Genomic DNA, 22,333 nt, shown 5'->3' with positions numbered 1-22,333 from the left:
GTTTTCAGCATCAGTTGGACTGGATGAGAGACCCCACTGTTGCAGCGCACTGAGTGTGGAGCCTGAAACAGTTATATGGGCTGGGAAGAGGAATTCAGGGTGGGGAGGGGCTCCACACGCGTTTGTGAGCGGCTGAAGCTTCAGCCATGGAGAAACCCGTGGAATCCCGCCCCGTGGAGAAACCATGGAAGTGTGGCACCTGTAGGAAAGGCTTCCGTTTCCTATCTGCCTCGGGCGGATTCCTCGGATTGGGATTTTTGCAAATGGTGCAGGGACTGCATGCGGCTTGGCCCCACCCCATTACCCAGACACCTTACCCCACCCCCTCGTTCCATTGTTGATGTCACTGCGCAGAACTGGTCTTGTGAGGTTCAGAGTGAAACCCCCTCCCTCTTTATCCTGTGTGGGGGGGGGGGGGGGGGAGGGAGTAAATGAACTTTTCCCCAGGTTTGGGGTTCGGGGGGAGTCCAGAACTAGAGGGCATAGATTTAGGGTGGGGGGAGTGGAAGATTTGTGAGGGACCTAAGGGGCAACCTTTTCACGCAGAGGGTGGGGAGTTCATGGAATGAGCTGCCAAAGGAAGTGGTGAAGGCCGATATAATTACAGCATTTAAAAGGCATCTGGATGGGGATATGAATAGGAAGGGTTTAGAGGGACATTGGCCAAATTCTGGCAAATGGGTCACTAGGTTAAGTTAGAATATCTGGTTGGCGTGGACTGAAGGGTTTGTTTCCATGCTGTACAACTCTATGACTTCATTTCTACATAGTCAGAACCAATTTCACAAGACTATGAACAGGCCATTCACCCCTTCCAACCTGTCCTGAGCTGTGGTTAAACTGCATATAATTCAGTGCAAGTTTCAGAAAGGTTTCAACAGCTCTTTTAAAAAATTTAACATGCTTTCAGACTTCAACTATGTTTCTGAATATATCATTTTAGGTATTCTTAATTGTAAAGATACACGTATCTAGTGAACACAACCCACACCTCCGGGTGCTGCCAGTAAACTTTACAATGCTGATGAAACGATGCAGTACCTGCACTCACGAAAAATTTACAATTTCTAACGATACTAGCTCCTCATTCACTGCTCCATCTGATACACGACATTGGAAACTCAGTGCAGGAGGCTGCAAAAAATGCAGGAGGCTGCTTTAAAACAAAAACCTCTTGGAGCTCAAAACTTACAATGAGAGTCTGAGCCTGGCAGTAAGTAAGTTCAGGTAACCTTTATTGTGACCCAACTTTGTTACAGCTTCAGATTCCACCCCCGCACCCCCCCCCCCTCACCAAAAAGGGGTCGAAAAAGTTGCTGTTTTTTTTTAAATAAGCAGCTCAAGGTCAAAACGCACACACTGCCACCCCCCTCCACCTCTCTCCTTTACTATTGGTCAGCACAGAGTTATCCCTTTGTAATTGGGTCCTTGCTACAGCCGTAACCCATAGGAAATACTGCCTCACTCACCAATTTCAACCCATACCTTGTCTCCAACTAAGTTTCTCTCCACGCATTTGCCAGTGGGGGGAGGGCAGTGGAGAGTCAACCAGACTGTTGTGGGTCTGGAGTCACGTGTAGGCCAGACCGGGTAAAAGGAGATAGCTGGAACGACTGAGTGAATCCTCTCCCACAACGACAGTTTCCTTCCCTAAAAAGGACGTGAGTCAATCAGATGGGGGTTTCACCACCCCCAACCCCCGAAAATGGTTTCACCGTTAGATTCTGAACTCCAGATTTCTGACCAAATTCCAATTCCACCATCTGTCGCGGTGGAATTCAAACCCGGGAGCCCCTGGAACTGGGTTGATAGTCCAGTCGATAATGGCACTTGGCCGTCACTCCTTCAATCCCCCTGCGGTGGCACGTGAACTCGCTGGTGCCTCCGCAGGTGGGAGGAGCAGATGAAGCCTTTCCAGCACTCGGGGCAGCTGAAGGGCCTTTCGTCTGTGTGGACTCGCTGGTGAGTCAGCAAGTTGGAGGCCTGGGTAAATCTCTTCCCACACTCAGGACAGTTGAAGGGCTTCTGCCCCGTGTGGACCCGCTGGTGGGTCAGGAGGTGGGAGGCCCGGACAAAGGCCTTCCCGCACTCGGGGCAGCTGAAGGGCCTTTCCCCAGTGTGGAGCCGCTGGTGCCTGAGCAGGTTCGAGGAATTCCTGAAGGCTTTCCCACACTCGGGGCAGTTGAATGGCCGCTCCCCTGTGTGGATACGCCAGTGGGTCAGCATGGTAGAGTCCTGGCTAAAGCCCATACCGCATTCGGGGCAGGAGAACGGCCTCTCCCCCGTATGGATGTGCCGATGAACCTCCAGGGCAGACGGAGCACGGAAGCTTTTCCCGCAGTCGCCACACTTCCACCGTTTCTCCACAGGGCGGGATTCCTTGGGTTTCTCCATGGCCGAAGCTTTAGCTGCACATGTGTGGAGACTGTCCCCAACTTGAATTCCTCTTCCCAGGCCGTATAGCTATTACACGCTCCTCACTGAGTGCACTGCAACGGTAGGGTCTCTCATCCAGTCCCACTGATGCTGAAAACGTACTCAAACAGAAACCAAAACGCTTTGCTCCTTCTCACAGAATCAGAGTTGAAAACCGTTGCGTTCCCGATGGATTGCGTGACTGTCAGACATTGATGTCAAAGTGAGGACTGCAGACACTGGAGAGTCAGTGTTGAAAAGTGCAGCGCTGGAAAAGCGCAGGAGGTCAGGCAGCATCCGAGGAGCAGGAGAGTCAACGTTTTGGGCATAAGCCCTTCACTTGTTGATTTTGAAACTTCCGTCTTCAGATCCTCAAATGTAAAAAGAGATTACAAAAGCCATCACTGTCAGTGCAGGTTAAAAATTCTGAACAAGGAATTCTACTTTCTGTGGAATATTCTTTTCTTTTGTTATTCCACAAAATTGAAAGCACCATCCCACTCTCCCTCCCCCTGTGTTTTCACTCCACTCTAATTTTCCTGAAGGTACTGATTCAGGATCTTACAGGGGCAGAAAAGCAAAAACGTCAAAACCGACATCTCTCTTAATTTTGGATACCTCCACCTGAAAGTTAATATCTGTGGGATACTGCTAAGAGTGAGTAGGTTTGATTTGGGAAGAGTGTCAATTCAGTGTGAACCTGCAATGCAGCTTCTTGAAGAAGATGGTTTACACAAAATGGTTTACGTCCCCGGGAAGCGGGAGAGCAAAGTGAGACATCAAGGTATTAACATAGACACCAGAGAGAAACTCAACGTAAAGATGTGGCAAATGTTTGCGGAAAGCCAGAGTCACAGATATACAGCATAGAAACAGACACTTGGATCAAACTCTTTGGTGCTGACCAGATATCCGAAATTAATCTAGTCCCATTTGCCAGCACTTGGCCCATATCCCTCTGAGCCCTTCCTATTCATATCCCCAACCAGATGACTTTTAAAATACTGCAATTGTACCAGCCTGAGCCACTTCCTCTGGCAGCTCATTCCATACATGCACCACCCTCTGCGTGAAAACAATACCCCTTTAGGTCGCTTAAATCACCACCACCCCCATCCTCACCCTTAACTTATTAACCTCCAGTTCTGGACTCCCCCATCCCAAGGAAAAGACCTTGTCTAATTACCCTCTCTCCCCTCACCTCTTCATTTTATAAAAGTCTTTCAGGTCACCCCCCCCCAATCTATCCGTCTCTCCTCACCTTGAGTTTGCAGAGTCTGTTCCCTCCCTGGATTCACTCCAGTTGCTACAAGTGAACATATTCCCCTCCCTCCCTGGATGAAGGGTTCCCCTTAGGGAAGGAGTTGCACTCTGAAACTGACATGGCCACTTCCGCGTTGTGACGTCACCAACGGAGCGAGGACCCCCACACTGCGCCTGCTCCGGACGGCGGCCGTCTGGTCCGCAGTCCGCCTGCGCCGTTTGCTAAACAGCTTTCCTTCGGAGAAGCTCCATAGTGTGGAAGCAGGCCACTCGGCCCTGGGAGTCCACACCGACCCTCCGAAGGGTAACCCACCCACACCCATTCCCTCCCCCCCGCCATTGCTCTGCATTTAACCCTTACGAATGCACCTAACCTGCACATCCTATGGCTAATCCACCCTAACCTAGACAGACATCCTAAATTAATGTAGTTCCATTTGCCAGCATTTGGCCCAAATCCCTCTAAACCCTTGCTCTTCATATACCCAGATGCCTTTTATATTGTGTCATTATTCCAGCCTCCACGACTTCCTCTGGCAGCAGGTTCCATACATCCACCACCCTCTGCGTGAAAAAGTTTCTACTCACTTCCCTTTCCCCATTCACCTTAAACCTATGTTCTTCTAGTTCTGGACTCCCCTACCCTGAGGAAAAGACCTTGCTCTGATCCATGCCCCTTATATACTTTTATAAGGTCACCCCTCAGCCTCTGATGCTCCAGGGAAAATATCCCTGGCCTATCAGCCTCTCCCTGTACCTCAAACATTCCAACTCTGCCAACAAGCCTTATAAAAGTTTTCCCACCCCTTTCAAAGTTTCACAACATTTTTCCTATTGCAGGGAGACCAGAACTGAATGTAATATTCCAAAAGTGGACTAACCACATGTCCTGCACAGCCACAACAGTACTTGCCAAATCCTGTACTCAATGCTCTGACCAATAAAGGAAAGCATACCAAGGTCTCTTTGTTCTGCAACACTCCCCTTAACTGTGTAAGTCCTGCCTGGATTGCTTGACCAAAATGCAAACCTCACATTTCTCTAAATTAAACTCCACCTGCCACTCTTTGGCCGATCAGCCCATCCGATCAATTCTGATTTATATCTCTTTCCTCCCTTATTCCAGAGAAGCTGAAAATCTCCACCCCACACACTCTCCCTCCATTCTCAGTTTGCTGAACCTAATCCCTGCTGTACCTCATCCTAAAGGTCTGGTTCATGCTGATTAACAGGCCCACACTCACCAGGGGGGGTATCTAATTGAAACATACAGAATACTGAACGACCTGGACATTGGGAAGATGTTTCAATTGGTAAGAGAGACTAGGAACAGAGGACCTTTTAGAATGGAGAAAAGGAAAAACTTCAGCCAGAGAGTGGTGAATCTATGGAATTCCTTGACACAGAAGGCTGTGGAGGCCAGGTCACTGAGGATATTTAAAACTGAGATAGATAGGTTCTTGAGTATCAAGGGGATCGAGAGGTATTGGGAGAAAGCAGGTGAATGGGGTTGACAAACTGATCAGCCACAATTGAATGGTATGAGCAGACCTGATGTGGTGAATGGCCAAATGTCTGCTCCTGTCTTATGGTCTCTTACTGTCCTGGACATAGTGAGAGTTGGGAGCAGGAGTAGGTCAGTTGGTCTTTCGAGCCTGCACCAGCTTTGAACAGATCATAACTGGATATTAATCTACCTACATCTAGGTGGATAGGCTGGGATGTTTTCAACGGAACACAGGAGGTTGAGATGCGACATTATAGAGAATTATAAAATCATGAGGGGCATAGATGAGGTGAATGGCAGGTATTGTTTCAAGATTAGGAGCAAATTTTTAAGGTGCAAGGAGAAAGATTTTAAAAAAGATATGAGAAACACCTTTTTCCTTTGAGAGAGTGGTTCATGTGTGGAATGAATGTGAGGAAATGGTGGATGCAGGTACAGTAACAACGTTTAAAAGATGTTTGGATAAGGACATGAATAGGAAAGGTTCTAAGAGATATGGGCCAAACACAGGCAGGTGGAATGAGTTTAGTTTGTGAACATAGTCAGCACGGATTAGTTGGGCTGAAGGGTCTGTTTCTGTGCTGTTCGACTCTGTAACTGTTCTATACTGGTCTTGAAACCATTTTCTTGCCTTCCCCCAGAAACATCCACCTCTTTGTTGTTCAAAAATCAGATGAACTCAGCCTTGAATATATTCAATGACCCCCTAACTGCAGGAAGGCATTCCCACTTCTGAACTCAATTCCTCTTGCCTTGCTGATTGCTTACTGCACCTGTCTGACAACAGACAGTGACTGGTGTAGGAGGACGCCGAGGCCCCTTTGTACATCCACACGGCATTCCTGATGAAGGGCTCGGGCCCGAAACGTCGACTCTCCTGCTCCTTGGAAGCTGCCTAACTTGCTGTGCTTTTCCAGTGCCATACTTTTTGACTCTGATCTTCAACACCTGCAGTCCTCACTTTCCCCACATCCCAATATATCACCATTTAAACAATGCACTTCCTTTCTGCTGTTTTTTCCCCACAGCAAAGGCTATAACTTCACACTGTGGGACTGTTTTTACCAATTGAGACACAGACCTGGATCAACATTTCCGGAGTCTGCTCCTCCCTGGATTCACTGCCTTTGCATTCAGTTGCTGCGAGTCAACAATTGAAGCCCACAATGAAATAAAGAAATGGAAAAGAGAGTGCCGTACTCACAATGTTAAACAGAGGAAGGAAGTTGCATCATGGAGTGAAGCTCAATCTTCTTTCAGAGAGAGAGGTGCAGCATCAGCTTCAGAAGCTCATGGGACAACTTCCGCATTCAGACAATAGTGGATGTTCTCATTGGCAGGAGGACTACCCTACTTCCGGTCCTCCAAGGCTCCCCATTAGCTTCGAAAGAAGATCGCGCCCCATTGCAGCGGACAGCTAGGAGCATGCGCCGTTCTTGCTGACACCGAGGAGCATGCGCTGTACACTCTGTGGCAATGCTGCGATTACTGACAAATTTAAGTGTCCAAATGCCAATAGGAGAAAAAGAAACGGTAGAGTCAATATTTATTTATTTATGACTCGACATAACCAAACATGCTCCTCACTATTTTTGCTACTCACCTTGCCGACACCCCTCATGATTTTACAAATCTCAATAAGGTCACCCCTCAACCTCCTCCACTCCAGTGAATAAAGTCTCAGCCTCTCCTTATAACTCAAACCCTTCAGTCCTGACAACAACCTGGTACATCTTTACCGAACCTTCTCTAATAGTATTCTTCCTATAACAGGGCGACCAGAACTGTACTCAGTGTTCTAAAAGTGGCCTCACCAACATCCTGTATAATTTCAAAATGATGTCCCAACTCCAACATTCAACGGTGTGGGCAGCACAGTGGCACAGTGGTTAGCACTGCTGCCTCACAGCACCAGAGACCCGGGTTCAATTCCTGCCTCAGGCGACTGACTGTGTGGAGTTTGCACGTTCTCCCCGTGTCTGCGTTGGTTTCCTCCGGGTGCTCTGGTTTCCTCCCACAGTCCAAAGATGTGCAGGTCAGGTGAATTGGCCATGCTAAATTGCCCGTAGTGTTAGGTAAGGGGTAAATGTAGGGGTATGGGTGGGTTGCACTTCGGCAGGGCGGTGTGGACTTGTTGGGCCGAAGGGCCTGTTTCCACATTGTAAGTAATCTAATCTAATGAAGGTGTGAACAATGAAGGCAAGTGGGCTAATCAACTCTTAACCACTCTGTCTACCAGTGATGCAACTTTCAAAGAACTATGTACCTGAACCACACCCCCATGTCTCTGTTCTACAACATAACCCAGGGCCCCGCCAGTAACTGCTACAAGTCCTCCCTTTTTTTTAAAGCAAAGTGCAATTCCTCACTTTTATCTATACCTCTCTCGTGTACACGTTCTCTCTCGGACACAGACATACACCACCCAACACGCTCACAGGCTTATACTCCATCACACCAGTTTTTGTTTTAAAGCTGCTCATTTCTGAGGGGGATCCAAGATGGCGGTGACCCAGCAAGTCTGAGTCTACAGTGCTCCTCCCAAGACTTGGGTAAAGTGGGTCACCCACCCCCACCACACTCACCAAATCATTTATAATAGTTGTTTAATTTAATTAGTTGTTTAATATTAAACTTAAACAATCTAATCTTTAGTTAAAATGACTAAAGGAAAGGGAGCCCGCAGCTCTCAACAAGCAGGACCCCCTCCCCCACCCTCTCCAGCTGCAGCAGAGGCGTCCACAGCCGCCCCAGGGGACTTACCTATAGGGGCAAGCCTTGTGGAGATGATCTCCAAGCTGGACGCGAAGATCAACGCGTTTATCGAGGAGTCCCGAAATCGATGGGACTCACTCTCGGCCGCGCTGCAGAAGCACGACCGAGACATTAAAGAAATCGAGCGCCGAGTCGGAGGGGCGGAGCTAAAGGCTGCGACCTCCGAAACTGCAGCACAATCGGCCGTGGATTAGGTCCGGACTCTCGAACAGCGATTCCGGACCTTAGAGAATCACATTGACGACCTCGATAATCGAGGTTTAAGGGACTTAAATATTCAGTACTCCTTACGCTACCCAACGACGTTACACTTTAACCATAAAAGATCCGTATATAACTTTGGATCGCCAGAAAAGGCTAAGGAATTCTTAGACTCTCTTAGATAAACTGTAAGACATAATGGATGTTGGTTTGCCTTTCCCCCCGCTTTGGTTTATATCCCCCCTTTTTTTTCTTTCTCTTACTTTACTGTTTAATATTATCATGGGGGTAGGGAGAGGGATTTGATTTCCCCCCCCCCCCCCCCTGGGGTTGTTTTCTTTTATTATTTTATGTATATATGGGGATATATGTGTATGTGTATATATATATAAATATAAGCTGGGGGATTTGGTTGGTGTTGGCGGGGGGAGGTGGTTACCTTCTTCAATTTTACCTCTGTCTCTAGGAGCGGGGTTGTTTTCCCTTGTTATTTTGTATTATTATATTTAATTATTATTTGTTGAGGTGGTAATTTTATAGTTATATGTTTATATATGGTATTAACATTACCAAATATATCCAGGTGTTGGTGTGGGTGGAGGTAGGGTGCTCACTGTTAACTCTAGCTTTGTATTATATTTGAATTCTCATTTTATTGAGGAGCGCCTGGGTCAAGGGTGGGGCATTGGTTGGGAGAGGATATGATGGACTTTTGGAGAGGAAGTGACACCCACTGGGAACAAGGGGGAAAATCTCCACTTAGATACGTTTTATATTTTTTTTATTTAGAAATAGTTTTTTATTGTATTGTTGTGGGTGTATTAGAGAGGTAATATTGTTGTAAATTTTATATGCTCTACGCTCGGGATGTTCTGGATAGGGTTCCCACTCCCGAGGGGTCTCGGATTGGGCCAGAGGATTATGGTTGATCACTCGGTTAAGTGGTGCACCTGGAATGTCAAGGGGAGTAATTCGCCAGTCAAAAGGAAGAAAATAGTATCAAATCTTAAGAAGGAAAGAGTTGATATAGCTCTCCTACAGGAGACACACCTGTCGGATAAAGAACACTTGAAATTATGACAGGGTGGATTTGATCAGGCCTTTTTTTCTTCTTTTAGCTCAAAAAGCCGGGGAGTTGTTATTCTTGTCCGAAAGAATTTCCCTTTCAAAATCCTAAAGCAGATAAAAGACGAATCTGTACGATATATTTTGATTAAAGCCCTCATAAATGGAGAGGAATATGGGATTTTAAATTTGTACTGCCCTCCGGCACACCCCTTTAAATTTATAACGGAAGCCTTTTCAAAATTGATGGCTTTTGGTGCCCGTCATATAATTATAGGGGGAGACTTTAATTGTATTATGGATCCGGAAATAGATAGGATTCCCAAGAGTACTGCAGGAGTATCTCCCAGATCTAGACAATTGATGGATCTGAACAAAGAATTAGGATTAGTAGATGTATGGAGATGTCTTCATCCACAAGGCAGAGATTTTTCTTTTTACTCCAATCCACATAAGTGTCATACCAGAATTGATATGTTTTTCGCCCCCTCGATTTTTTAAAATTGCATATCATCCTATAAAGTAGGTAGTATAGCAATTTCCGATCACGCTGCTGTATATATGGAAACTAAGGCGAGGAACAATGGGACATCCCCTCGGCATTGGCGTATGGACCCCTTCCTAATGAAAGATAGTAAATTTGTAAAGTACTTCTCTCAAGAATTTAAACTTTTTTAGATATTAATTCAGGTACAGCTAGCAACCTATCAATGATGTGGGAGACCATCAAAGCTTACACGTGAAGTTTGATCATCTCCTATTCAGCGACCCAGAAGAAATTGAAGGGAGAACAACAGCGTCTGCTTGAAGCTCGCTTAAAAGCTGCTGAAACAGCATACACTGATAGACCTTGTATTATTAAATTGCAAAGGATTACGGCTCTTAGGACAGCTCTAAACACTACGCTTACTCAAACGGCTAAGAGGGAAATATTATTTGCAAAACAAAGGTTATATGAATATGGCGACAAACCGGGTAGATACTTAGCATTTCTTGCAAAGAAAAAAAAAGGCCCCTCAGACTATTACGTCTATCAAGGAAAGTACGGGTATTTTAACTCATGATCATAAAAAGATTAATGCAATCTTTAGAGAATTTTATTCTGAGTTATATAAATCGCCGGATTGTGAAGATAGGACGAGGAGGATGCAGCCATTTTTAAAAAATTTGACCTTTCCAGGCCTAACTCTGAAACACGTATCGGTCCTAAATGCTCCTCTTATAGTCCAAGAAATACTTGATGCAATTAGGCAAGTTCAGAGTGGTAAGGAACCGGGCCCAGATGGTTTTCAAGCTGAATTCTAAAAAGAATTTACAGAAATATTGGCTGGTCCACTTATGGACATGTATAACAATGCATATAATCAGGGCTGTCTCCCGCCTTCGCTGAAAGAGGCAAATATCTCTCTTATCCTTAAAAAAGGAAAGGATCCAGAAGATTGTACATCATATAGACCAATATCCTTGCTAAATGTAGATTTTAAAATCCTTTCTAAATCGTTAGCACTGAGACTAGAAAGGGTACTGCCATATATTATAAAGGAGGATCAGACGGGGGTTTATTAAGGGCCATAGATCATCCAATAATATTAGAAGGGTTTTGAATATGATTCAAGCCTGTCATCAGGGAAAGATACCAGGAGTAGTGGTTTCATTCGACGCGGAAAAGGCATTTGATAGGGTTGAATGGTCATATTTGTTTTACACATTAGAAAGGTTTGGCGTTGGTCAGGTGTTTACCAAATGGGTCTCAACATTGTATAGTGATCCCAAAGCAGTTGTGGTTACCAATGGATTAGGTTTGGATAGCTTCAGTGTGCATAGGGGCTGCCGTCAGGGATGTCCCCTCTCGCCATTGTTATTTACACTAATAATTGAACTACTAGCAGAAGCTATATGAGCTGATCCTAATATAACGGCCCCGAGGATTGGTACAGGTAAACATAAAATTACCCTTTATGAAGATGATGTTCTTCTATTCCTCAGTAACCCTCTGATGTCCGTACCTCGCCTAATCCAAGTTATTAATACATTTAGCGCATTCTCAGGCTATAAAATTAATTTTTCAAAATCGGAGGCTATGCCAATGGGTGGCCTTGCTATGACACCCCACTTAGTGGATGGATCCCTTTTTCCCTTTCGTTGGTCCCTGGAGGGCTTCTTATATTTAGGCATTTTTATTACTCCAGTATTTGGTCAGTTGTATAAGGCTAATTTTGTGCATTTACTGGAAAGGATAAGGCAGGACCTCCAGCAATGGGGAGACCTTCCAATTTCCTGGTTGAGTAGAATAGCACTAAATCAAAATGAATGTCCTGCTCCGTCTCCTATATCCTATGAGAATGCTTCCGGTGATGCTGCCGAGGACGGCTCTATGTAAATTATATGGCTGGCTGGAATCATAGACGGCCCCTCATTAAGCTGAAGAAGCTACAGCTTCCACAGACAAGGGGAGGATTGGCCTTCCCAGACTTTAGAAAATATCAGTTAAGTTCCCTATTATGTTACATAGCTGATTGGGTCTTGTCTGATCCACAATCAATCTGGTTGGACATCGAGGCCTCTCAAGTAAAATACCCACTTACTAACCTTTTATTTTCAGACAAGAGGAAAATCATTACAGATCACTGTAAAAACCCTATAATACTAAACACAATTAAGGCTTGGAATATAATGCAGCAAAATGAGGGCAACTCACATAAAACATCCCCCTATGCACCAATAGTGGGAGCATGGGGATTCCAACCGGGGTTTACAGATGCCACTTTTAAACTCTGGAGATCCAGGGGTATCTCATGTTTAGGGGATCTATTTAAAGATGGGGTCCTGATGTCTTTTGAACAGCTGCGTCAGAAATTCGGATTACCTAATGGAGACCTCTTTCGATACTTTCAAATTCGAGATTATATACAGAAGAAGACTACTTATTAGATAGTCTTTATAAATCAGATAGAGAATGTAGTGTCCTTCGACCAGTGGGGGTATCTTCCGTCAGTACTATTTATCATTTACTACATGATGAAGTATCAGGAGATATGGATAATCTGCTTAAAACATGGGATCAGGATTTGGGACTAGAAATCTCTATAGAAACATGGAATGATATTTGGGAAAATGCTAGAAGAATTACTATTTGTAACAGAACCCAGGCTATCCAGCTGAAGATACTTCATAGGGCCCATATAGCACCGGTTCGACTGGCAAAATTTAAGGCAAGAGCATCTCCAATGTGTCCTAAATGCAAAATAGAGGTGGGCACTCTTATACATTGCCTATGGACCTGTCATAAGATCTGTAGATATTGGACTAAAGTAGCAAGTACCCTGACAGAAATTTTAGGAACGGAAATTAAAGTGGACCCTGTATTTCTCCTTTTGGGCTTTTCGAACTTTCCCTCCCTGGACACGTATGGGAAGAGCCTATTTTCTATTCTTTCTTTCTGTGCAAGGAAAAATATTTTGGTGAACTGGGTGGCTGAGGGGCCCCCCTGGACTTTCAAATTGGCACAGATTAATTATGGAATGTATTTCCCTTGACTTCCTCACAAATATGGTGCACCGAAAGACCGAATTATTTTATAAAATATGGCAGCCCTTCTTGAGTGACATAAATACAGATATTTCAGCTATCCTAACAAGGGCTTTTATTTAATTGAGATTACAAACCTGGCTGGTCCGGGGCCCCTCGGGAGAGGAATCCCGCACGAATACGGGTTTTATTACACCTGATGTTAACACATTCCGAGCATGTAAGAGACTTAAATATACACTCTGGTTAGTTGTAGGTCAGATTAGTAGACAGTTGAGTTTTGTTTCTTTTTCTTTTTTGGGTGTTTTTTCTTTTCTTTCTTGTTAAATTTTGGCTATTGATATACAATTAACTCAAATATACAATGTTTATATCTGAGAGTTTTGTTTATTTTTGTAAACTTGTAAAAATGTTAAATTTCTAATAAAAATATCTATAAAAAAAAAGCTGCTCATTTCTTTCTGCCTCCTGCACTAAGTTTAGAACATAGAACAATACAACGCAGAACAGGCCCTTCGGTCCTTGATGTTGCGCCGACCTGTGAACTATTCTCAGCTCATTCCCTGACACTATCCCAACATCAACCATGTGCTTATCTAAGGATTGTTTAAATCTCCCTAATGTGGCTGAGTTGACTACCTTAGCAGGTATGGCATTCCACACCCTTACCACTCTCTGCATAAAGAACTTGCCTCTGACACCTGTCTTTAATCTATCACCCCTCAATTTGTAGTTATGCCCCCTAATAAAAGCTGACTTCACCATCCCAGGAAAAATTCTTTCACTGTCTACCCTATCTAATCCTCTGATCATCTTATATGCCTCTATCAAATCCCCCCTTAGCCGCCTTCTTTCCAATGAGAACAGACCCAAGTCTCTCAGCCTTTCCTCATAAGACCCACCCTCCAGACCAGGCAACATCCTGGTAAATCTCCTCTGCTCCTTTTCCAATGCTTCCCACATCCTTCCTGAAATATGGGGACCAGAACTATACACAATATTCCAAGTGTGGCTGCACCAGCATTTTGTATAGTTGCAGCATGATATTGCGGTTCCGGAACTCAATCCCTCTACGAATGAAACCTAACACACCGTATGCCTTCTTAACAGCACTATCCACCTGAGTGGCAACTTTCAGGGATCTACGCACATGGACTCCAAGATCACTGCCTTCCTGTTATTCTTCCCAAAGTGCATCACCTTACATTTAGCTGCATTGAACTCCATTTGCCACCTCTCAGCCCAATTCTGCAGTTTATCCAAGTCCCCCTGCAACCTATAACATTCTTCCAAACTGTCCACTACTCCACCGACTTTAGTGTCGACTGCAAATTTACTAATCCATCCAACTATGCCTGTGTCTAAGTCATTTAAAAAATGACAAACCGCAGTAGTCCGAAAACTGATCCTTGTGGCACACCACTAGTAACCGGACTCCAGGCTGAATATTTTCATAAACTACCACTCGCTGCCTTCTTTCAGAAAGCTAGTTTGTAATCCAAACTGCTAAATCACCCTCAAACCCATGCCTCTGCATTTTCTCCAATAACCTACCACGTGGAACTTTATCAAAGGCTTTACTGAGGTCCATGTACACCACGTCAACTGCCCTACCCTCATCTCCATGCTTGGTCACCTTCTCAAAAAACCCAATGAGGTTTGTGAGACACGATCTGCCCTTGATGAAACAGTGTTGACTATCTGAAATCAAATTGTTGCTTGCTAGATGATTATAAATCCTTTCTAATATTCCTTTCCAAAAGCTTTCCTTCAACAGAAGTAAGGCTCATTGGTCTATAACTACCTGGGTCATCTCTGCTGCCCTTCTTGAATAAGGGCACAACATTTGCAATCCTCCACTCTGGTACTAAATCTGTAGACAATGACAACTCAAATATCAAAGCCAAAGGCTCTGCTCTCTCCTCCCTAGCTTTCCAGAGAATCCTTGGATAAATCCAATCCGGCCCAAGGTACTTGTCTATTTCACTCCTTTTCTAGAATTGATAACACCTGTGTGCAACTAACCTTGATCCTTTCGAGTCTAATATCTCGTACATCATTCTTCTCCTCTACAATATTCTCCTTTTCCTGAGTGAAGACCGATGAGAGATATTCATTAACACCTCTCCAATCTCCACAGGGCCCACACTCAACTTCCCACTTCTGTCTTTGATTGGCCCTATTCCTACCCTAATCATCCTTTTATTCCTCACATACCTATAGAAAGCTTTAGGGTTCTCCTTTATGTGTTAAAGACTGCTCATGTCCTCTCTTTGCTCTTAACTCTCTCTTTAAATCCTTCTTAGCTGATCTGTAACTCTCCATCGCCTCATCTGAACCATCTTGCCTCATCAACACATAAGCCTCCTTCTTCTTTGTAACAAGAGATGCAATTTCTGTTGTAAACCACAGTTCCCTTACCTTATCACTTCGTGCCTGACAGGGACATACCTATCAAGGACACACAATAACTTTTCCTTAAACCAGCTCCACATTTCAATTGTCCCCATCCCCTGCATTTTGCTACCCTATTCTATGCATCCTAAGTCTTGCCTAATTGCATTATAATTGCCCTTGCCCCATCAATAACTCTTGACCTGTGGCATGTTCCTATCCCTTTAAATTGCTATATGAAACCTAACTGAATTATGGTCACTCTCTCCAAAGTTTTCACCTTCCACTAAATCAAACACCTGGCCTGGTTCATTACCAAGCACCAGATCCAGTGTGACCTCCCTTCTTGTCGGCCTTCGACATACTGTGTCAGAAAGCCCTCCTGCGCACACTGGACAAAAACTGATCCATATGACGTACTAGAGTGAAAGCATTTCCAGTCAATGTTGGGGAAGTTAAAGTCCTACCCAGAATAATTTTGCTAATCCTCTCTTCCACCTCCCTGGAACTCTGCGGAAGCCTATAAAAAAAACTCCAAGCAGTGTGACCTCTCCTCACCTGTTTCTAACCTCAGCCCACATTACCTCAGTAGACGAGTCCTCATCAAAAGTTCTGTCAGCCACCGTTATACTATCCTTGACTAACAAGGCCACGCCTCTCCCTCTTTTACCGCCTTGCCTGTTCTTAATGAAAGATCAAAACCCTGGAACCTGCAACATCCATTCCTCACCCTGCTCTATCCATGTCTCCAAAATGGCCACAACATCCAAGTCCCAGGTACCTAGCCGTGCTGCAAGCTCACCGACCTTGTTGCGGATACTCTGGCGTTGAAGTAGACACACTTCAAACCACTTCACTGTCTGCCAGCACATTCCTGTGACCCTGAAATCCTGTCCTTGTCCTTCCTACTCTCATCCTCCTGTGCACTACAGCTATACCCCCTATTCCCATCCCCCTGCTGAGCTAGTTTAAACCCACTCGAATAGCTCCAGCAAATTTCCCACCCAGGATATTAGTACCCCTCTGGTTAAAGTGAAGACTGTCCTGTTTGTACAAGTCCCACCTTCCCCAGGATGAGCCCCAATTATCCAAAAGCCTGAAACCCTTCCTCCTGCACCATCCTTGCAGCCACGTGTTTAGCTGATATCTCTCCCTATTCCTTGCTATCACGTGGCAAGGGTAACAAACCAGAGATAACCACTCTGTTTGTTTAGATTAGATTAGATTACAGTGTGGAAACAGGCCCTTCGGCCCAACAAGTCACACCGACCCGCCGAAGCGAAACCCACCCATACCCCTACATTTACCCCTTACCTAACACTACGGGCAATTTAGTATGGCCAATTCACATGACCCTGCACATCTTTGGACTGTGGGAGGAAACCGGAGCACCCGGAGGAAACCCACGCAGACATGGGGAGAACGTGCAAACTCCACACAGTCAGTCGCCTGAGGCGGGAATTGAACCCGGGTCTCTGGCGCTGTGAGGCAGCAGTGCTAACCACTGTGCCACCGTGCCGCCCACTCTGTTTGTTCTAGCCCTCAGCTTCCACCCTAGCTCCCTGAAATCCTGCCTTACATCCCTACCCCTTTTTTGTTGTGGTTAGCACTGCTGCCTCAGCGCCAGAGCCCCGGGTTCCAATTCCCCACCCACGTCTGCGTGGATATCCTCCCACAGTCCAAAGACGTGCGGGTTAGGGTGAATTGACCAAGCTAAATTGCCCCGTAGTGTTATGTGACGGGGAATGCGGAAGATGGACCATCAGGTTCTGAAGCTGCTGCTACTCCTCCCCTGCAAATACAGATAGAGCTTCACCTCAGACTGCAACTTCATTTTTTCATTCTGGGGTTAAATTGTTGACTTGCAGCAACTGAAAAGAAAGCAAGTGAATCCAGGGAGGGGACAGAGTCGGGAAACGTTGGTCCAGGTCTGTGTCTCAATTGGCAAACACACGGCAAATGCAGTTCCACAGTGTGAAGTTTAGATTAGATTACATTACAGTGTGGAAACAGGCCCTTCGGCCCAACAAGTCCACACCGCCCCGCCGAAGCGCAACCCACCCATACCCCTACATTTACCCCTTACCTAACACTACAGTCAATTTAGCATGGCCAATTCACCTGACCTGCACATCTTTGGACTGTGGGAGGAAACCGGAGCACCCGGAGAGAACGTGCAAACTCCACATACTCAGTCGCCTGAGGCGGGAACTGAACCCGGGCGATTCAATTCCCGGTTATAGCCTCGGTTATTAGATTAGATTACATTACAGTGTGGAAACAGGCCCTTCAGCCCAACAAGTCCACACCGACCCGCCGAAGCGCAACCCACCCATACCCCTACATTTACCCCTTACCGAACACTACGGGCAATTTAGCATGGCCAATTCACCTGACCTGCACATCTTTGGACTGTGGGAGGAAACCCACGCAGACACGGGGAGAACATGCAAAATCCACACAGTCAGTCGCCTGAAGTGGGAGTTGAACCCGTGTCTCTGGCGCTGTGAGGCAGCAGTGCTAACCACTGTGCCATCGCGCCGCCCAAAAATAACTGCTGAAAGGAGGTGCGTTGTTTAAATGGTGATATATTGGGATGTGAAGAAAGTCAGGACTGCAGATCCTGGAGATGAGAGTCAAAACGTGTGGCACTGGAAAAGCACAGGAGATCAGACAGCATCCGAGGAGCAGGAGAATCGACATTTCAGGCACGAGCCCTTCCTCAGGAATGATGTGTGCATGTAAAAAGTGGCATCAGCGTCCTTCCACACCAGTCACTGCCAGTTGTCAGACGGATGCAGCAAGCAATCAGCAAGGCAAGAGGTATATTAGCAAGAGGAATTGATTTCAGAAGTAGGGATGTCTTCCTGCAGTTAGGGGGTCATTGAATATATTCAAGGCTGAGTTCATCTGATTTTAGAACAACCATGAAGTGGATGTTTATGGGGGAAGGCAAGTAAAATGGTTTTAAGACCAGTACAGAACAGTTACAGAGTCATACAGCACAGAACAGACCCTTCAGCCCAACTAGCTCTGATCTCCAGCATCTGCAGTCCTCACTTTCTCCCCTAATTAAGTCTTCCCCTCTGGGAAAATAATTCTTCCTATCCACCCCTGTTTACACCCCTCATGGTTTTTAGGCCTCAATCAGAACCCCCCCTCAACCTCCTTATTTCCAATGAAAATAATCCTAATCTACTCAACCTCTCCTCATAGCTAGCGCTCTCCATAACAGGCAACATCCTGGTGAACCTCCTCTGCACTCTCTCCAAAAGTATCCACATCCTTTTGGAAATCTGGCGACCGGAATTGTACGCAGTATTCCAAATGCGGTCGAACCAAAATCTTGTATAACTTTAACATGACCTGCCAGCTCTTTTACTCAATCCGTCCGATGATGGAACGCGTGTTGTAAGCTGCCTTGACCACTCTACTGACATGCGTTGCCACCTTCAGAGAACAATAGACCTGAACACCCAGATCTCTCTGTACATCAATTTCCCCTAGGACCTTTCCATTTACGTATAGCTCGCTCTTGAATTGCATCTTCCAAAATGTATCACCTCACATTTGTCTGGATTGAACTCCATCTGCCATTTCTCTTCCCAACTCTCCAATCTATATTCTGCTGTATTGTCTGACAGTCCCCTTCACTATCTGATATTCCAACTTGCTAATGAGGCACCCGATACCTTCACCTTTCAACCTCCTGTGCTTCAGTGAAAAAAGTCCCGGCCTACCCACCAATAGGTGCGAAAGCAAACCAAACGCCGCCTTCACTACTCTGTCCACCTGAGACTCCAGCACTCCAAGGTCTCTTTATTCTGCAACACTCCCCTTAACTGTGTCAGTCCTGCCTGGATTGCTTGACCAAAATGCAAACCTCTGATTTCTCTAAATTAAACCCCAACTGACACTCCTCGGCTCATCAGTCGATCCCATAAATTCTAATTTATAGTAAACTCTTTCCTCTTTTATTCCCTGGAAGCTGAAAATCTCCATCCCACACTCACTCCCTCCATTTTCACTTTGGTTATAACGGAAGAATGTAACTGAGAAACTTATCAGCCACGATTGAATGGAATGAGCAGACCTGGTGGCCTAATTTCTGCTCCTATGTCTTGTGGTCTCTTGCTGTCCTGGACACCGAGAGAGAGAATTGGGACCAGCATTGAACCGATCATGACTGGATATGGATCTACCTGCATCTAGGTAGATGGGCTGGGACTTTTTCACTGGCGCATAGGAGGAGGAGATGTGACCTTATCAAGATTTATAAAATCATGAGGGGAGAGATGAGGTGAACGACAGGTGCTCTTCCCCTAGGGTTGGGGTTTCAAGATTAGGGAGCAAATTTTGATGGTAACAGGAGAAAGAGATTTTTAAAAGACTTGAAGGGCACAATTTTTTTATACAGAGTGGTTCACATGCGGACTAAATGTCTCAAGGAAGTGGTGGATGCAGGTACAGTAACGACGTTTAAAAGACATTTGGATAAGTTCATGAATAGGAAAGGTTTGGAGGGATATGGGCCAAACACTGGCAGGTGGGACTGGTTTAGTTTGAGAACATAGTCAGCATGGGCTAGTTGGACTGAAGGGTCTGTTTCTGTGCTGCATGGCTCTGTAACTCGGTCCTATACTAGTCTTAAAACCATTTTCTTGCCTTCCCCATAAACATTCACATAAAAATCAGATGAACTCAGCCTTGAATATATTCAATGACCCCCTAACTGCAGGAAGACATCCCCATTTCTGAACTTAACCTCTTGCTAAGACACCACTTGCCTTGCTCATTGCCTGCTGCACCTGTCTGACAACTGGCACAGAAGGACACTGATGCCCCTCTGAACATCCACGCATCATTCCTGATGAAGGGCTCGTGCCCAAAACTTCGACTGTCCTACTGCTCGGATGCTGCTTGACCTGCTGTGCTTTGCCAATTGTGGTCTTCTCTACATCGGGGAAAGCGAGCGTAAACTTGGGAAACGGTTTGCTGAGCATTCCAGCTGGGTCCGCAGAGGCTGAGCGGACTTCCCATTTTAATGCCCCTTCCCACTCCCCTTCTGACATGACTATCTTTGGCTTCCTCCATTACCACAACAAACCAAACCACAAATTGGAGGAACAAAACCTCCATCTTCTGTCTGAGCAGTCAACAGCCCGGAGGACTCAACACTGAGTTCTCCAGACCCACAGCAGTGTGGTTGAGGGTAAACAGCACAAGGATTAAACACACAGTGAGGGGCAAACAGCACAAGGATTAAACACACAGTGAGGGTAAACAGCACAAGGATTAAACACACAGTGAGGGGTAAACAGCACAAGGATTAAACAAACAGTGAGGGGGAAACAGCACAAGCCCCAGTAAAAGCAGATGGAAAGTGAGTGTAAAATGTCACTATGACAGGACAGGCCCCACATTCCTTCCCCTCCGTCCCCCACAACCTGCCTCACCTTTCACCTCCCGGGCCCAGTACCTTCCAGGTGGCCCCTTAGTTGACACAGGGGCCGCCCCACGACCAGTAGAACTCCACCACCCAGGCGGCCGACGAGTTCCCAAGCAGGCCCTTAACCCCATCCCCCTCCAGAATGCTCACCGGCTCCTGCCTGCTGTACAGCCGGCCGGTGTGGCCGTGACACAGCAGCTGCGCCAGGAAGGCGGCGGTGCCCAGTGACGGGTGTCTGCCCCGGGCCGCACGGCGCCATTTTCCTAACGGCCGCCCTCCCGCCGCTTCCCTGCTCGAGCGCCTTCTCCTCCCAACCGCTTCCGCCCCCGCGTGACGTCTGCACGGGGGGATGGGCGGGGCCGGGGGAGCCTCACCGTCACCAAGCAACAGCCACCTCGCGCTACAACTGCTCATTCACAAAAACAAACTCTCCTGTCTCGCTCTGCAGCTGCAGGTGGGACACTGCCACGTTTCCAGGAGCCCTGTCTACATTGGGAAAGCTCACGGCTCAATTTAAACAGAGATTCCGACATCTAACGGAACGGCGTCATATCTAAAGGGGGCAATCTGCATTTTAAAGGGACATGGACATTTTAACGGGCGACTTTTGCAAATAAAGAGGTTTAAATGGACAAGATTACATTTCAAAGGGATGTGCCACATTCAAAGGGATATCTTCATATGTAAAGTCACGCAGTTATATCTAAATGAATCTACATTTCGAAGAGACGTTGCCCTATTTATAAGTAGAGACAATAGGTGTGAATTCTGTCTGTGTCCCAATGTTGAGTCAGACTGACATTTTTCTTAGAAAAGCTCTGCATTTAAATTACATTCTTGAGAAGGTAATTTATAGATTCGGGTGTAGGTTAGGGAGAATTGGCTGTGTGAAGTTACCCATAGTGACCAGAGATGTACAGGTTAGGGTGGCTTGGCCATGGAAATATGGAGTAAGGGGTTGGATATGGCTGGGATACTGTTCAGAGGGCCAGAGAGGAATAGATGGGCTGAATGGTCTGCTTCCACATTGTTGGGATTGTATGACCCTCCCCATAAAGTGTCCATTTTATCTACATCTATCCTGTCAAGCCCCTTTCAGAATTCTACTGGTTTCAGTAAAGGTATGCAGCACAGAAACAGACCCTTCGGTCCAATTGGTCCATGCCGACCAGGATTCCAAACTAAACCAGTCCCACTTGCCTGCATTTGGCCCATATCCCTCTAAACCTTTCCATTCATGTACCCATCCAAATGCTGTTTAAACGTTGTAAATGTACCAGCAACTACCACATCATCAGTAAGTTCATTCCACATACAAAGCCACCCTCTTTCAAAATGTTGCCCCTCCGCTTCCTTTTAAATCTCTCTCCTCACCTTAAGTAATATGCCCCCAAGTTTTGAGCTCCCCGATGCTAAGCAAGAGCCCTTTGCTATTCAGCTTACCTCCACTCCTCATTTTATCAATCTCAATGATGTCACCCCCTCACCTCCTCTCCTCCAGTGAATAAAGTCCCAGCCTCTCCTTATAACTCAAACCCTCCAGTCCTGGCAACTTCCTGGTAAATCTTTACCGAACCCTCTGTGATAAGAATACTTCTGATTACAGGGCCATCAGAACTGTACACAGTACTCTGAAAGTGGCCTCACCAACATCCTATACAACCTCAACATGATGTCCTAACCCCTGTACTCAATGGTGTGAACAATGAATGCTATGCTGCTAAATGCCTTCTTAA

At 45.9% G+C, this 22,333-nt stretch overlaps 4 protein-coding genes across 5 annotated transcripts in view; 2 read left to right on the top strand and 2 right to left on the bottom strand.

Moving 5' to 3' along the window:
- LOC148144448 (uncharacterized) overlaps nucleotides 1–22,333 on the top strand; it is a 677,410-nt gene that overhangs the window by 236,722 nt on the left and 418,355 nt on the right. The window lies entirely within an intron of this gene.
- The window catches only part of LOC148144457 (uncharacterized), a 309,257-nt gene that overhangs the window by 245,302 nt on the left and 41,622 nt on the right, over nucleotides 1–22,333 (top strand). The gene's annotated exons all lie outside the window — the stretch shown is intronic.
- LOC122558179 (uncharacterized) overlaps nucleotides 1–22,333 on the bottom strand; it is a 231,148-nt gene that overhangs the window by 198,674 nt on the left and 10,141 nt on the right. The window lies entirely within an intron of this gene.
- Nucleotides 1–22,333, bottom strand: part of LOC148144458 (uncharacterized) — a 42,287-nt gene that overhangs the window by 17,552 nt on the left and 2,402 nt on the right. Inside the window, exon 2 of the mRNA XM_087974779.1 lies at nucleotides 1,486–2,304. Within this exon, the coding sequence (XP_087830905.1) occupies nucleotides 1,846–2,304 (459 nt within the window). The 3' untranslated portion in view covers nucleotides 1,486–1,845. The remainder of the gene's footprint in view (nucleotides 1–1,485; nucleotides 2,305–22,333) is intronic.

The sequence above is a fragment of the Chiloscyllium plagiosum genome, unplaced genomic scaffold (genome assembly GCF_037043375.1).
Source record: "Chiloscyllium plagiosum isolate Xiang-an unplaced genomic scaffold, Cpla_swu_hap1 HiC_scaffold_27, whole genome shotgun sequence".
NCBI lineage: Eukaryota > Metazoa > Chordata > Chondrichthyes > Orectolobiformes > Hemiscylliidae > Chiloscyllium > Chiloscyllium plagiosum.
Note: the sequence above shows the minus strand (reverse complement) of the source record. Positions and strands in the feature narration are given on the sequence as shown.